This window comes from Semicossyphus pulcher, unplaced genomic scaffold, assembly GCF_022749685.1.
Source record: "Semicossyphus pulcher isolate SPU_LCO1_2020_fin unplaced genomic scaffold, fSemPul1.0.p SCAF_23, whole genome shotgun sequence".
Taxonomy (NCBI): Eukaryota; Metazoa; Chordata; class Actinopteri; order Labriformes; family Labridae; genus Semicossyphus; species Semicossyphus pulcher.
Window position 1 is genome coordinate 3,347,884 of NW_027211697.1, and position 17,302 is coordinate 3,365,185.

At 39.5% G+C, this 17,302-nt stretch overlaps 1 protein-coding gene across 1 annotated transcript in view; it reads left to right on the forward strand.

Moving 5' to 3' along the window:
* The window catches only part of cpt1a2b (carnitine palmitoyltransferase 1A2b), a 42,815-nt gene extending 26,626 nt beyond the window's left edge, over positions 1-16,189 (forward strand). The window contains exons 14-19 of the mRNA XM_069674911.1: positions 5,919-6,083; positions 8,352-8,480; positions 8,569-8,724; positions 10,081-10,194; positions 10,362-10,454; positions 12,141-16,189. Of these exons, the coding sequence (XP_069531012.1) occupies positions 5,919-6,083; positions 8,352-8,480; positions 8,569-8,724; positions 10,081-10,194; positions 10,362-10,454; positions 12,141-12,260 (777 nt within the window). The 3' untranslated portion in view covers positions 12,261-16,189. The remainder of the gene's footprint in view (positions 1-5,918; positions 6,084-8,351; positions 8,481-8,568; positions 8,725-10,080; positions 10,195-10,361; positions 10,455-12,140) is intronic.
* Positions 16,190-17,302: the final 1,113 nt, after the last annotated feature.

The window sequence follows — 17,302 nt, forward strand, 5'->3', positions numbered from 1 at the left end:
CAGAGCCCAAGGAGAATCCTGGGGGGCCTTTCTTAATATCTGACTGGCCCATCCGAGCAACACCCAAAATTAAGTTGTGTTCCTGTTACCGTTCAAGCTTATTTGTGCAGTCAAAGGTAGGAGATGAGAAAGCCAACTGCACTACAAGTATTATAAGGGAAAGTCAGGACGATAAATAATAACAGTAGAGAAGCACAAAAGGAATCAAGTTTTTCTGAAACAGATGGTGACCTTTCAGCCCTTGTTCCAGGTCTCAACTGTAGGAGAGGCGTAGTTTAGATAGTATTTTGGATCATTAATTCAACATGAATTAATTCATTAGACATCCTAAATGTGTCTTTGCATTCCATTAATGTTAAATAAAATCACTTAAAAACATGAAGAAGCTAATACAGGTCTTAAAAAGGAAGGAAATCGGCATTTGTCAAATTGGTCTTCAGGTAAGGTAAGGTAAACTTTATTATCCCCGAGGGCCAATTCTTTTTACAGCCAGCAGGACAAAAAAACACAAACAGACAAAAACACAGTCACACGGTACACTGTAATCACAGGTAAAAACACATGCTACATGATCTCGTTGAGGTCAGGTTGCAGCAGAGTTTCACTCAGACAACTTGCAAGTCTCAATTGGCATTTTTTCACACGAGACATCGTGGCCATTGAAATCTCTCTCCATAAAATAGTAGCTTTTAATAATACATGACCACAGCATACATTTTACAAGAAAGTCTTGTTTGGCAAAATCATCATTGAATATAGGAGGATTTATCGATGATAATGAAGGATTTGGCACTAAGGAAACCTCAATGTGTAAGCAGGAAGCAAGGTGCTGTTAGGAAAAAGAAAGTCAGCCAAGTTGTTCATGGTTTAATTTCCTCCCCATCTTCTGGCATGTTGAGACATTTTTTTATAGAGATTTTGTGATAGAGCCGCACAGTCACAGAGGGAAATGTTATGTAAGGAGAAAAGGGGAAACGAGCGTGTTAAAGCATTTGTGTTAACAGACTGCTAATTCAAAGACACCAGTGTGAAACCACAGTGAAAGGAAGTGGAAGAAAGAAGGCGCGTCTCATATGAAACACACTTTAATGATTGTACAGACAATCCATTAATGAATGACCAAAGTAAACAACCTCATCTGTGTGTGTGTTACAGTTCAGCAAGCTTACATTTCTTCGTCATTACAAGAAAAAAATTGAAAAATGGCCAAAGACTGACACATTGTCCGAGCCGTTTCTCATTTCGAAAACAGAAAGCAGAAAGAGACGTACTGTGACAGTTGAGATGACTCTTTTATAAAGCATGAATGTCTGCTGGGGTGTGTTTAATGTAAGTGTCAACCAGTGAAATAACTAAACAAAAACCACTCTGTACAGGGAGAATAGTGAGGTTGTTTCCTGTGGAAAAAGTCCCCCAGCTGTTTCTGTGCAGCATGCGAACTTTCATCTTCACTAAACGTAGCTTCAGTTAAAGGGGAATCGTGGGGATTTTCCCTGCACACATAGAAAAGGAAACAGGCTGTGGAAACCGTTGAAGCAATTGGTTCAAAACATGCATGAGAAGGCCTTTTGTTTTCATTTTCATCCTTTTTATGAAGTGTTCAGCTTATCGGAAAAATATCCATTCAACTATGAAGGCAGTAATCTCTTTGTCTTTGGCATATTTGGTGAACTGTTTATCCGATCAACTTCCCCTTTGGCGGTTGAATTGCCGAGGAGCAAAGGGAGTTTCACGTCAGTCTAATGAGCAGTCTCAACAACGCTGCAAGCAACACTTCTGGAGACCAAGCAATTGACCCCCTCTATTTGGTCACGCACTTTTAAAGGGGCCGCACTCTTTCAATGGGCCCCTCGCTCGTGTCATAAATGTTAGCATGTTTTTGTGTTGTTATTTCCCTTATGGAGACTTTCCTGAAAAAGCATGGTCCCATAGGATGAGGGCTGAATGAATCACATGTTGTTAAAGAACAAAAGAAGTAGTCGAGTAGTTTTTCTTTCTGTGCACTGAAGTTCTTTGCTCGTCCACTCTGGTTTCATATGGTTATATAAAACTGAATCCTGGATAATACTTGGTCTCCATAGTAATCTAAAACTGTCATGATGGGGATGATGTCATGATTAGAGAATGAATAGGGGGCAAAATAAAGGTGCGTGTTGGTCCTAAAGTCAAAGCCTCCACAAACTGCTGAATCATAGTACACAAAGGAGGAGCGACGGCACGGTAGGCTGTAAGCAAATCAAACAGAAGTGGTGATTAAAACCAGTAAAAATTAATTAAAAAGCACTCTGTGAGTCAAAAGCCATTTTTATACAGAGATTCTGCAACAGCATCGTAACAACGAACAGTGGCGTCAGCTTGCTGTCACAGTGTGCGCTTCTATTACTACCTCTGTTACACCTGTTGCTACTTCTGCTGCTGGCTTTGTTCCACATTTATGCCTCCTTGCCTTTTTATACAGAATGTTGAGTAAGAGATATTGTATAGTGAACAGGTTGTTATTGCGGAATGGAACAGGACTGGGGCACGACTCCCCTGCAATACTGACCAGCTCACTATACATTATCCCACTTATTATACACGGCTATTTACTTACGAAAAAAAATCATTTCCAAATCAGTCATTTGTATCAAATTATTTTTATTACTTTAATTACTCACATTAAAGTTGGCTAACCTAGCTGTTTTTACTCTCATTAAAGTGAGCTAAGTTAGCTGTTATTACTCACATTAAAATGAGCTAACCTAACTGTTTTTACTCTCATTAAAGTTAGCTAACCTAGCTGTTTTTACTCACATTAAAATGAGTTAACCTAGCTGTTTTTACTCTCATTAAAGTTAGCTAACCTAGCCGTTTCTACTCACATTAAAGTTGGCTAACCTAGCTGTTTTTACTCTCATTAAAGTGAGCTAAGTTAGCTGTTATTACTCACATTAAAATTAGCTAACCTAGCTGTTTTTACTCTCATTAAAGTTAGCTAACCTAGCTGTTTTTACTCACATTAAAATTTGCTAACTTAGCTGTTTTTACTCACATTAAAGTTGGCTAACCTAGCTGTTTTTACTCTCATTAAAGTGAGCTAAGTTAGCTGTTATTACTCACATTAAAGTTGGCTAACCTAGCTGTTTTTACTCTCATTAAAGTGAGCTAAGTTAGCTGTTATTACTCACATTAAAATGAGCTAACCTAGCTGTTTTTACTCTCATTAAAGTTAGCTAACCTAGCTGTTTTTACTCTCATTAAAGTTAGCTAACCCTAGCTGTGTTTACTCACATTAAAGTTAGCTAACCTAGCCGTTTTTACTCACATTAAAGTTAGCTAACCTAGCTGTTTTTACTCACATTAAAATTTACTAACCTAGCTGTTTTTACTCTCATTAAAGTGACCTAAGCTAGCAGTTATTACTCACATTAATATGTGGGTCTGATTACACAAGTTAAAACGAAAGAGGAAGCGAAAGCGAAACTTGTCTTTTTGTTCTTTTTTCTTTTTCGTTGGTTGTTTTTTTTCCCTCTCAAATGACCAGACTGGTTTCCTCATCTGTTTCTAAATGCGTCCCTGAGTAAAAAGTAGGTTATTGAACAAAGTTTCTATTCTGTTATGTAAACATGCACTGATTTTCATAACGGTAACCAGAAGGAATTTGTCTCATACACAGACACACACACAAACACACACATGCTCGTTCAACGGAAAGCAGAAAGTTCACAGTATGCACCAGTTAGCAAAAGACTCTTCCTCTTCACTGTTTACATTGGCCGCAGTTTCAGGAAACCAGACCATTTGTTAACAGTTTGTTTGGGAGGTTCCAAAAGTTCATGTCAGGGTGTAAACCTGACAGAGGACTGAGGCCTTTCAGAAACTGCATTTCCTGTTTCTTTTACTCTTTGAAAGTTTTTCACGTTCATACATGATCATACAGATACTCATAAGTTACTTGCATCATTCTGAATGTAGCTGTCAGACATACAGTACAATGGGGAAACTAAAATATGGAGTGCAGCAATAAACATGAATCAGCTTGCCAACTGGCATCAAAAGAGGATCCTGTGGGTGCTGCTGATGCATTTTTAAGATATAACTCGGGCGGAGTGCTTCTGACAAATTCTTCCTCTAGTTATGCGTGTTATTTTTGGCAGGACAGCATTGCACCTGAAATGCTGCTGCAGCCATGTGAGTAGGTTTGTAATCAGTACCAAATGTGCTAAACACTAACGTCAACATGCATCATTTCTTACGACATTGCCAAGATGCTGGTGTTAAGTAGGTTCATTTGTGTACCATGTTCACCATCTTAGTTAAGCATGCTAACATTTGCCAAATGGCACCAAACACAAGCTGCAACTGAAGCTGAAGGGGCGGTATTAGCTCATAAACCTGCACTAGACTATCTAATAAAATTAATACAATTAGTCCTAGATAGAAAGTCAATTGAAGTCAAACTTTATTTATATTGCACATTTCATACACAGGGCAACAAAATGTGCTTCACATGAAGTGAAAGGCAAACACAACATTATCACAAAAGCTATAATCCAAAGTCAAAATTCAGAGCAGATAACAAAATGAACCACTTAGTCAAAAACTGATGAAATTAAAAAATTCCACACTAAAAAAACTTCTTTAATCTGCTTTGAAAAGTCTTCAGTGTTGGGGACCCTCTTAGGGCCTCAGGGCATTTTTGAATTAATTGTAGATGCTGGACAGCTGATTTTCGGAGGCAGGTGAATAGACCAATGGCAGTAGTCTAGTCCAGGGGTGCCATGCACGGAAATGCAGACAGATCGTGTCTGTATTTATTCAGTGAGGAGATGAGAGGGACAGCGCGGGTCAGAGACAGATGATCCATAGTGTGACCCTAGCAGTCTATCCGAGTTTATCACAATTTATCCATCCTACCTCTGCACCTGACCTGGGTTGCGATCGGTCCCATATTTCTGTGAAAACCCTTTATAAAGCATAAAATATGTCTTCACACGCTGTGATTGAGATGAGCCGCAGGTGATCCATGCATAGTTTATCAGAGTTATCACCGCTGCCCACCCCACTGGGCACGCCTGGGCACCAAATCCAACACCCCTCCTCCACCACCCCTCCCTCCTCTTCCTCCGCGTCTTCTTCTTCAAGAGCGGACGGCGACGTTAGGAGAGGAACGGATATGATACAGACCTGTGTGTGTTTTGATGCTCATACCTGAATCAATAACGTTGCGATCCATCCATATTTCTGCGGCACAGTCAAAGTATAAACTTTGTCTCCACAGGCTGTCATATGCCCATATGCTGTGTAGTTCATATATTTCACACAGAAATATAGAATATATAGAGAGCTTTAGAGGGTCATCAGGCTTCATGATCAAAGTTTCATGGGATGCGAAGCCAGAGTTGCCAGGTCTGCGCTTTTTCCAGCTGAATTGGGCGATTTTTGAAGTGTCTTTAGAGGCACGAGGCCCTGTGCGGTTGCACACTTCACACAGCCCATGAGACGGTTCTGACTCTGCGTATGTTTGGAATGTCAAAGACATCTATTGGGTTTTGCGGCTTGGTACTAAACGACCTACGGCCCGTGATAACACGTAGGGCTTTGTCCTCAGGGGACGCCAAAGTTGATGTAAAAAATAGTTACTCACTGTTACTTTCAGTATGATGACTGATATTTTATATGATTTTTTTGAATAATACAAGAGCACTGACCTCCAGACATACCACAGAGAAAAAACATTGTGTGCTGACGCAACACTGATTCATAAGAGTCATTACAACACACTGCATGCATTGCATTCATGCTATCTGAGTCATCGACTGATGAAACTATTCAACATGTATTCATGAGTTTAATGAAACTAGAAAAAGTAAAGTAGAAAAGTCCAAAGTATAACTTAAGTTTAAGTCTAACTACTTTTCTCTCCGTTTGTCCTCCAGGTTCAGGCTCAAGTTTGCACTTCCCTGGCTGTTGCCCAGGCGCTGGCAGACGACGTCGACTGCCACGTGTTTCCCTTCAGAGAGTTTGGAAAGGGCCGGATAAAGAAGCTGCGCGTCAGCCCTGATGCATTCATCCAGATTGGCTTGCAGCTGGCATACTACAGGGTAACCCGCTGACATACACACATACACAAAAGACACACAATAGACGTAGATTATACAGGGAGAGAAAGAGGTGGTATATTGGCAGGAACATTAAAAACGAGAAACTTAATGAGTTTGTAAAACAATATGTGGCCGAAGCTGACGAGGCAGCGCTCTGAAACATCTGGCAAAGTGAAAATGAAAGCACTTGGTTCAGTTCTGTTTGGAACCAACATAAACAAACATTATTCTCTGTGGAATTGAAATGACAGTACGTCAGCAGGATAATGATGTGGGGCAAAGGGGAAAAATTGCATCCTAAAATGTTGCCTGCTTGGTGTATAAGACGACTCCCTTCCTTTGTGAAGCATGCAGGGCTCACCCACATATACAAAGCTAATAATTAAGATTTTTCATTTTGTGGATATGAGAAAACTCATTCACACGTTTCATGTAAGCGGTGTTAGTTTTGACAGCTATTTTAGATTTAGTCTTAGTTTTTAGATGAAAATGCACATTTGTTTTTTATTCACATTTTAGTCATTTTTACCCTTTATAGTTTTAGTTGAGTTATAGTGGACAACAACTTTTTTCACCGACTATTTGAAGACGATTAAAAGTTTAGGTTTGGACCAGATTTCACCTGCTTCTGTCACAAGATTCATTACACATTCACACACATATTAACGGCAATTTTCAAGTCAAATAGCGGCTAAAACGGTTATATTAAGTGAGCAGTGCATCCCCAATGAAAAAAAAAATGTAATACATAGATGAAGTTGCCTTCGATCAAAGCGCTCATAACCATCGTCCCACGAGACAATGTAAGTACCTGAGCATGCACGGTTTTCTTTTCTCTTCTTCTGTGGGGAATGTTTCAAACTGCTCCCTTTACGATGTCTCTAAACCTTCTTGTTAACACCACACAGCCCATAAAGCGCCGTGTTTATGATTCTTGTATGAAAAGTAAAATGCGTTGAAATTAGTCGTTTTGTTGAGTGAATTTCACCCCCAGCTGCAAAATGATTTTGGAGAAATGCCGCTACAGTCACCACTTTCGTCACTAGCTTAAATGAACAAATTAACAAAATTAGAACACTAAAATGTGTTCCTGACACGTTCATGTCTTTTAATGTATTTTAGCCGGTTGAATTAACACTTTAATTTCAGCGGATGAAAGATGAAGACACAGCATCTAAAGATTACTTTCATCATCGCTTGTCATTTAAACAGTCTGACTGAAGCAGACAGCCGATGATCTCTTCTTTTTGTGCGGAAGAAGCGCCAAATGAAGCTTTGAACGCCCCTTTTTCTGTGAGCGCGCACAGAGCCTGAAGCAGGGCTTGCTTTAACAGAGGAAGTTCATAACCACCTTCGTGTTACCTGTTATCTCTAACTGGTGCTTGAGGCTTTAAAATATAATGGATTTTAAATGTCCGACAGCCCACCACTGACATTTTAGTCCCATCTCGTCTCGTTAAAGAACAAACAAAAAACAACATACTTGTCATCAGAGTTTTTATTATCAAAGATCTACTTTTAGCTCGAGATCGTCTCATCTTCGTCATGGACAAAAGAGCGTTGACAAACTTTTTTTGTGGAATGGAAAAAGTCCTAAATTATGTTAAAAATATTATTACATATATCTGGCTGGAAGTATCTTCAGGTCCTGTCTATTCTAACTGTCCAAATATGGCTACAGACGCAGTGTCTAAAGTACACAGAGTCTAAAGGCAGTGAAACATGGATTGGTATAACAGTGAATCACAAACAGGACTGTAAATTTCCATAATCAACTTTTTTTTTTAAAGACCAAAAGCATAACTGACCTCATTTGCCCCCCTTATCTCCTTATGCAGGAACTTCCCTGGACTTCCTGCTGCTTCCTTTTCCTCATCTTTTCTTTTAAAATTGCGATGATACGCAGAGATCTGTGTGGTCATGTTGTTGCTGCCTGAACTGTTTATATCTGTCTGTCTCTCTGTCTTGGCTGGTATTTGAAATGAGCTTGTGTAACCGTTGATTTAGACGAACTGATTACCGGTCCGTCCTAAATACTCCTCCTCCAGACATCTGAGCTTAAACAGGATCTCTTCTCTTAATCACCTGTCTCTGCTGTCTGACCTGTAACAAGCCGTAACAAAAACACTCACTAACATTATGTTAGACAATAACGTTAGCTTAGAAGTTAGCCTTAATGTATCCCTCATTTTAACTATGTGTCTTTAACTGTGGCCTCATATTTCCATCTCTTTTATCTTGAACCTCCTCTTTCTCTCCTTCCTTCAGGATCGCGGTGGTTTCTGTCTGACTTACGAGGCGTCAATGACCCGTCTCTTCAGGGAGGGCCGGACGGAGACTGTGAGATCCTGCTCCAACGAGAGCTGTGCCTTCGTCAAAGCTCTAGAGAGTGGAGAGGTGACAAACACGCTCTTTTATGAATTTCAAAGTAAAAGCTCACATTAAATTTAAAACTCCTGTTCACCCCTCACTCCTGCTTCAACAGACTGTGGAGCAATGCAGGCAACTCTTCAGACAGGCTTCAGAGAGGCACCAGAACCTTTATCGCATGGCTATGACTGGAGCTGGAATCGACAGACACCTCTTCTGCCTCTATGTGGTCTCCAAATACTTGGGGGTGGAGTCACCATTCCTAAAAGAGGTAAGCTTGTTCAATGTGTCTCTATGTTTTAGGCTTTTCTCTGTCACATACACAGAACAGGCAAAGTGGGAACCTTGTCAAGGAAGCATTTTTATGCAGATTAGAATTCCCAAGACACTTTATTTTTTCTGTTTCATTATACAGCCATATTGCCGACCCTCATCACACAACTGACACAGATTTGAGCAAAGAATGAACTATGTTCACCATCATAGTTGAAAGTGTTAGCACGCTGACATTGGCTAATTATCAGTAAATGTAAGCAGCTAATTAATCTGCTGCCAATGTCATTAGTTTTGCAGACTAAGCAGCCACTAAAGTCTGAAATACCAAATACTTCAGCCAAAAAGCACAGAAATGAAGTCATATGCACTTTGTACTTTGGAGATCAGTGCAGAGGTCAGTGTGGGACAAGTTTCTGAGGAAATGTTTAATACATTTTACTTATTCATCCCTTAAAAAGACATATTACATTAACACTTTAATGTAATATGTCTTTAACACTTTAATTGAACTTTGAAGTTATGAGTTATGATATTTTATTTTGCTATATTACTTTCTATGACACGCCCCGAGCCCCTGAAGCATTGATTTACAAACTGATACAGCCTAATCCAGTGGTTCTCAACTGGTCTAGCCTCAGGAGCCACCACCACCACCTCCTTAATGACAAATCGTGACCCCACTCAAATTGTTTAAATAAAAAATGGTGCAGCTACCTGACCAGCAGGTAGCAGTGCGAGGAAAATATTCCCTGTACAATTCATTCAATTAGCTGCCCTCTTCAAACAAACAAAAAAGTGCAAAATAAATGCAACTACTATAGGGCTCATCAAGACTGTAAATGTAACTGTAGCTGGGATTACCCAATCAGTGGATACATGGGGTGTGAATGAACTACACTACTACTGCAAGCACTTCATGGAGTCCTTCAAAATAAAAGGGCAGCACAGACTTTTTGCTCCGCGACCCACCAGTTGAGAACCATGGGCCTAAATCATTAACGACCCTCTTTAAATCATGTCCTCTTAACATCTCAACTACTTCCTGCTGTTGAAAGTCAAACTGTCCCTCTCCTTCGCTCTCATCCTCCATCCCTCTTTAAGCTTTTTGCCTTGTAGCCAACACGACCTCCCTGAACCTGCTCCTCACACACATTCCACATTTCAAGAACCCACTGGGGACAAAGAATTTGACCTCTGGCAGTGCAGTCACACAGCGTCAGTTAGATTAAGGACTGTAGTAGTATTACTGTTTTGTAACACTACAGAGGGAGTGTAATTATGGTATACATGCATCCCAAAGAGCATCTGTAGATGTTAAAACATGATAACTTATAAGCTGCTTTTACCTTAGGTGTTGTCGGAGCCCTGGCGTCTCTCCACCAGTCAGACCCCGGTTCAGCAGATGGAGCTGTTTGATTTAAAGAACCACCCGGATTACATCTCGCTGGGAGGTGGTTTCGGACCTGTGAGTGGCTTTTCTCTAGTTGTAACTGTGAAACTGGATTACAAGAAGGAAATTGGGTCAAAGTTTTCTATGTGGTTTATATATTTGTAAACACACACCTGCAATAGTGTATTTGTGGTGTGCAAGGTGTTAAGTCTGATCTCATGAGCTCTCTTTGGTCATGTCAGGTTGCTGATGACGGTTATGGGGTGTCATACATCATTGTGGGCGAGGATATGATCAACTTCCACGTGTCCTCCAAATACTCCTGCACTGAGACTGTAAGTAAAGCCTTTCTTCATTTAATCTGTGTTAAGATATCGACTCCTTATCAGACTTATCAGGCAAACCCAGTAAGCTTTGTTTGTTTGCACATCAAATCAACCTTACATCAGCATATTAGATGTGAGCACTGCGATTAAAACAGGTCCTTACTCTTTCCTCTTTCCACTTTCCACTTTAAATTATTCATTAACACATTCATGATGTGTAAGGCTGCTTGTGTGAGCGTGCAGGATGATGCACACAGCTGAATTATTCGATGGATTATTAAACAACCACCAGACTGGTTGGCAACAAGGCGTACAGACAGCGTTATCCTGTCTTTCATTGTTAGACCACAAAGCACATGACAGGACAGGAGAAGTGTGCAGTGCGTTGCTGTCTGTTTTCAGTTGCCTTTCCATGATTTACTGTGGAATCATGTGTTCAAAACTGACTGAAAAGAGCTGGACAGATAAATCACGCAGGTTGATATGTCTCTCATATTAGCTTATTGCAGATTGTAACATTGTAACATGTCTGTATCGGTGTAAATATCTGTCGGGAAGTAACAAGAAATGGCAGAGAGGTTATTGGAAACTATTGTTTACGTTATTTGTTCATGGAAAGATTTAAGCAGATTTAAATATCAAATAGTTAAAACTATCAACTGTTTATATAAGTATTAGCCTCAAATATCCAAGATCAGCAGGGCTGTAATATTTAAAGAGGGGGTATAATGCTGTGTCATATTTTAAGACATATCTTAAATGCATTTTTATTCATCTAAAAAGTGCGCTGCATCCTATATACCGGTACAACCCATATACCAGTATAAAATGAAGAGAGATGTATGTTAATGTGTTACCGTATTTACCCAGACGATGGCGCTATAATCTAGCTAAGGTTTCCTCGCTGTTTTAAGCAGCATTATTGTTGCTAACGCTTCTTCACGGACATGCGCAGTCATAATCGCTATTGCAGCCGCCACCCTCACCACAATCAACGTTACCGTAGGCTGCCAGCAACCGCTAGCTACAGCACAGGTAGCTAGCAGGATTACAAACCCGACATGGTGAAAACAGATGATAGGCTGTAATTTGTGTGTGGTTTTTTTAATGTGTTTTAAATGAAAATTTGTATACAACTTGTATACACGTTTTTATTAATAAATAGCTAAAGAAAACCTTTTTTCCCTCTGGGATACCCCCAAACACGGACTTATATTCCGGTGCGAACATCCGGATTTTGCGGTATATATAATGTGACAATGTTGGATGTCCAGACTAAACGTGGGTGAAGTTTTAAATCTGTAGGTGAAAGTATGTTGGAGTATTTCCCAGGCTTCTCAGCTCTGCAGGGAAGCAGTTTTTGTGACATCACAGAGTGCAGCCTCAGCAGGCTTTGGAGAGCTGGCCAATCAGAAGAAAGTGTGCTTGTAGGGGCGGGGTTTCTGAGTCGTTTCATGCAGAGGCTGTTTGAGTGCCTGCACAGAGCACCACTGTGAGACTGTAAATTATGCTAAGCTACTCCAGAGGAATCACATAGTGAAACAAGAAGCTTTAAATCAGCACAATCCCCCCCCTTTGACCTTTAACTAAACCACTTCTCCTTTCTCTCAGTTTTCTGTTGTCTCGTCTTCCCTCTCTCTGTGTGGTTTTCCCTTTTCTAACCATCTTTCTAATACTTGATTTTATCCGCTGCAGGACTCGCACAGGTTTGGAGTTCAGATAAGTCAAGCTCTCCAGGACATCATGACTGTCCTCTCTGCTGACACCAAAACCCCCAAAACCCCAGCCCAGCCTCAGACCAAGAAGCTCCTCTGAATGTGGCCGAAAGCGTCTCACCGTGTGGACAAATATTCCCCTCCAGATGTCAAAGCTGAGTGTAGAAACCATGAAGACGCCCATGTTTAAAATCTGTATTCTGTAATGTGAAGCGGTGATTAAGGTCACGATAGTGGCTTTAATGACAAAATTTTAAGGGAAATCACAGTGTGCATCTTCCACTGTTTTAAGACACAACTAGAGCATATCTTTCAGACCAAAGTCAGACCTACACAAACCAGGCACAGTGAAGACGCAAGGAGCCCTTTGATGTTGGACACATGACCTGCCGCCTTCAGCTCAGCGACAAAAATACACATACCTGCGTGAGAGCACTGGAACACCTCACCTGATGGTTATGATTTGCAATCTTCCCTTAAAAACATGCTGACATTCTGTGTGAACCCAGCCAGCTGTTCAGCATTAATTCAAACCCTTATGTTAATGTTTATTTTTGTTGTTTTACAAGCCGTGTCTCATCTGTCGTAGAGATTCAGCTTAGCAACGTGAGAATGCAAAATGCTTCCAATCCCTTCTTTCTCAGAGAATATGAAACCTATGATGCACCATTTTGTCAGAAATAGGGAGCAGAGGTCGTCGCTTAAGAAGGAAGTCTTTAGGAGGAGCAGTGAAAAGGGTCAGATGTCTCCCACAGAAGGGCAGGACGCATTAAGAGACCCGACATCTCACTAGAAGTGATGGGAAAATGTTCTGTTTTAAGTGTTCGCATTGACACATTACCTTCCAATGATATGTTAATAATGGAGACAATAGGCTAAGCTACATAAAACACGTGATAAAGCTGAAGTAGGGATACATCTCAATGAAGGGGAAGAGAAACTTGGAGCCCTCTGACCAAAATAGCCATTTTCATTAGATTTGGTGTATTTACTGCGACTCAAAGTTTTTAAGTTTGACAATAAATGTGCCAGTGTAAGAATGGCTAATATCCTGTTGATGTTTAGAGTTACTTCCGCCAATCACCTGATCTCTGGATAAACCAATCAAAAGCTAACCACTTAGTTAAACAGCCAACAGCAGGGATCATTTGTGTTCCTGTTGTTAAAGTAACTTCCTACTTTTTTACTTTTATTTGCAGTGGCTGATATAGAATTCAGATCTACCTTACATAAATACTTTATTCAAGGTAAAAAATCCTGCATTTAAAATATGACTTATAAACTACTTCTCCATCTGAAATAAAGTAAAGTAGAAGTAAAAAGTATCCTACAGGTACCTCAGACTTGTACCGTGAATAGTTCCTGTATAAAAGTATTGGTTCCATTCACCGGTTTGGGTGTTTTCCTGTTGAAGTGAAACCAACGTTGACCTTGATCGCAGCAAATTGAAACCAGTGGTTACTGATGTCTTTGATCTATTGTTTCAAATTTGGGTTTCTTACTTTCAATTCATTTCCAGATGGAAGGCTGCCAACTTTTTCTTAGCTTTTAACAAGAACCCTGGCAAGAGTTGATGAAAAACTAAAAGTAGATTGTGTCAGTCAGTACGTTGCATATCATTTATTTTAAAATGTTTTTTTTTACATGATTCAGGTCCATTCTCTTATGGCGCAAATTGTTTTCAATGTTGGACAACTACAGAAGCCCAAACCGGACATGCATCCATACATTTTATTTACTCTGCTTTCCTGTGATAACAAGTCATTTCAAGTTGCTTTCTCGAGATCTTGACTTATTTCTTATCTTGAGATAGCAACGCTGCACCACCGTACCATCACATGATGAATATTTGTATCTCAAGAGTTCAACAAGCTTTGTTATCTCGAGATTATAAGATAAATGACTCCCTTATAATGGGAAAACTTTTTGTCCCAAGATCACATGAAAAATAAGTTGAGGTCTCGAGAAAACAACTGGAAACGACTGGGGAAAACGAAGTAAATAAAATTTAAAAAAAAGTGCTCATTTACTTTCCTGTTTATGCCAGAGATCAGGTGATAACTTGCAATTCAATTCTGACAGTTTTTTTAGCGTGTCAAAGAATGGAAGGAAGGAGAGGGAAAGAACAATGTGTGCGGATGACCTTTTCATAGTTTTTTTACTTTTATTGTGAATTCAGTGGATTTATAAAGCGGTGTGTGGATGGGCTTTTTTGTATTTGTAGGGATATGCTTCAGCTCATCAGACACAGTTGTGATTTACTGCTGTTGAATGAAACGCACCTCAAGTGTGGCATCGCCTTTTGTTTATTACTGTTACTCAACCAGTTATTTGTATTTTTACGGAAACCTTTTCCAAACAAGAGGAAAGTGAAAGGGATGAAAGGCTCCTGCGACTTTACTTTGAAAGTAAGCACACTTATAAGGGCAAAGACCGACAGCAGTATGTACTCAACTTTACAGGTCAAAGGCCAGGATCAGGATTGACTGCTACAAATTAAACAGACCACATCTGGTACTTTTCGATTAGATGTGTCCAGAATTCCTTTTTTATAATGACTCATCCCTGGTTTTTATGGCATTAAAAACACGTGTGCCTGAATTCAAATATTCATTCAGTAAAACAGTTTCAATGCAATCTCTAATCAATGCAATCCCTAAGGGAAACATGTAACTTTCTTCTGTGTGTGTGTGTGTGTGTGTGTGTGTGTGTGTGTGTAAATAAGAATGTACTTCAGTTGCTTCGTTAGTTCCTGTTCGCATCGCTGAGATGTTCTCATATGCACTGATGTAGTGGTTTAAAAAAAAAAGAAAAAAAAGATCAAGCTTGATTAACTCTTTAATATTTACAGACTAACACGGAATACAATTAAAAATAGTGGCTCTCTTTAAACTGGGGGCGTTAATTTTCCACTACATCTCTGTTCTAACACTATGCTATCTATTTTAAGAGACCACAGTGGCTTCCGTTTCTGTCTCAGGTTCAACATTTAGCTGCTCATTGTCCGAACCGTTGACTGCCAGATTGGCCATTCGTATTTTACGACCACTCTCAAACAGCCGTAAGGCGTTTAACTCAATCTAGTCAAATATTTTTAAGCTTAATGTGCAGTAATGAATACTTAAGTCTCTACTTCACTCAACTTTTATAACAGCTTATTTTCTTTCCTTGTATTACAGTATTACTATTTTGTTACTTTATGAGAATACAGTTTTGTTTTCCAGTTGTTACAGAGAGATTCATTCATGATCACCAGAAAAATGTTTTATTGCAAACACAAAAATATAATAAAGCAAAGTATGTTAGAATCGAAACACTTTGTCACAACAATTGACAAAAAAGAAAATCAGTTTTGATTCTCCATGTTTTTGCTATATATTTCCTTAATCTGTTTTATAAGGACTTCTTCAAATATTGATAAATTAAGTTGACCCCTTCTGCAATTTTCTAAGGAGCTAAAGTTCAGTTAAGATCTGTAATTCGTCTCTCTACATGGTGCTTCACTTCATCCCTCCTGCCTGCTAAAGAGAAACCCGGTAAAACCGACTCTTTGCCTTACTCTTCTACACTGTGCCACATTCAGTACGTCATTATCGCATCAACATCACTAAGTGATGAGTTAGTGCTCTCATGCTTCCAACTCTTCGGGTAATGAGCCTCTCATAATACAGCCGCAAAGCTAGCATCCAGCAAAGGGTTTACAATTGTCTTTGTGATCATAGTTCATGTAACGACTCTTTTCTAGCTTATTTGAATTTTTTTTTATTGTTTATTTCTGTGTCAACTGTACGACTGCTGTTTTAACTCCTGGTTAAAAGTGATGTTTGAACATTTCTTACATTACAATTTGTGGGTATTGTAGTTTTAAATAATATGATATCCCATATTGGTTTTACACTCCTAAAGATACTAAATATCGCTGTTTTTGTCTTTCATTCAAAAACTTCTTCAAATGTCAGTTGTGGACTTATTGACCAAGGCCTTTTACAGACGGTGACGGTGTGTGAAATAAAATACTAACTGACCATACTTTGCATCTGTGTTTTGTCTTTTCTTTTACAGTGAACTAAATTCCAGGTTATACACTGTACCTGTCGAATGAAAAAAACTCTTCCCAGGCTTTGATAAGATAAAAGTCATACGATTGCCATAGTTTACACTTTTGTTTCATGAGTTTGGTTAAGTGTCTTAATTTATGTAATTTGCTTTCTACTCACTTTGGCTCTTATGTTCAAACATTTTCTTTTTCTATTAGTGGCAGAAATGGGCTTCAAAACACAATTCAACTATAATTATCACTTCTATGTATCCACAGCTAGCCAAAATGTTTTTGTCCCATAATAGACAATCCAGCAGCCCAGAAATAACAAAGCTCAAGTGTAGTTACTCATAACAAACCCTGTATTACTGTATAGATGAAGAGCCAGAATCAGCCTATGTACACTTGTCTGGGTCTGACTGCTTAAAATGAGCTAACTGCCATTATAGTGCTGCAATCACACCAACAAAAATGGCTGACTGTAGCCTATACTGGTCTGAGTTAGTGTACCAAAGCTTAACCCAAACAAAATTTCCCTAAAAATGTGCCCAACTCAGACAGTCACCTAGGCACAACAGACATCTACAGACAGACATACAGAGATAAACAACAAAGAGACAGACAGTCAGCCGAATAGATTCAATCTGATAAGACTGAAGACATGAATGTAATTTGTGACAACGGAATTCAACCCACATTCGTGAGTTGTTTGCTTGTCTCACGGCCCACTCTCTTCCTCCTCAATCTCCAACAGATGCAAGTCACCTTTTTTAGACCCACTTGCAGTAGCTGCCTGTTGCCGCACAGCCCACTTCTCCTCTTCCTCTTTTAATTTTATGCCTATCTTCTGCTCCCCAACTGCTGATTTTTTGGTCATGAACACTCAAGTGATGAGAGCTGACAAAAGATCCTGGAGGTCAGTGACCTCATTTAAGGGTTTAGCACCAGAAGTTCTTCTCAGGGTCGTTACAGGTTATAGAGGGGGAATTTGGAAATAGAGAAAAGAGTGAAATAGACAGTGTCAAACCTGAAAATAGCAGAATAGATGGTAGGTCAAAGTAGTTAGTGACAGCTTTGACAAAAATCTAGAATATATAATCTTT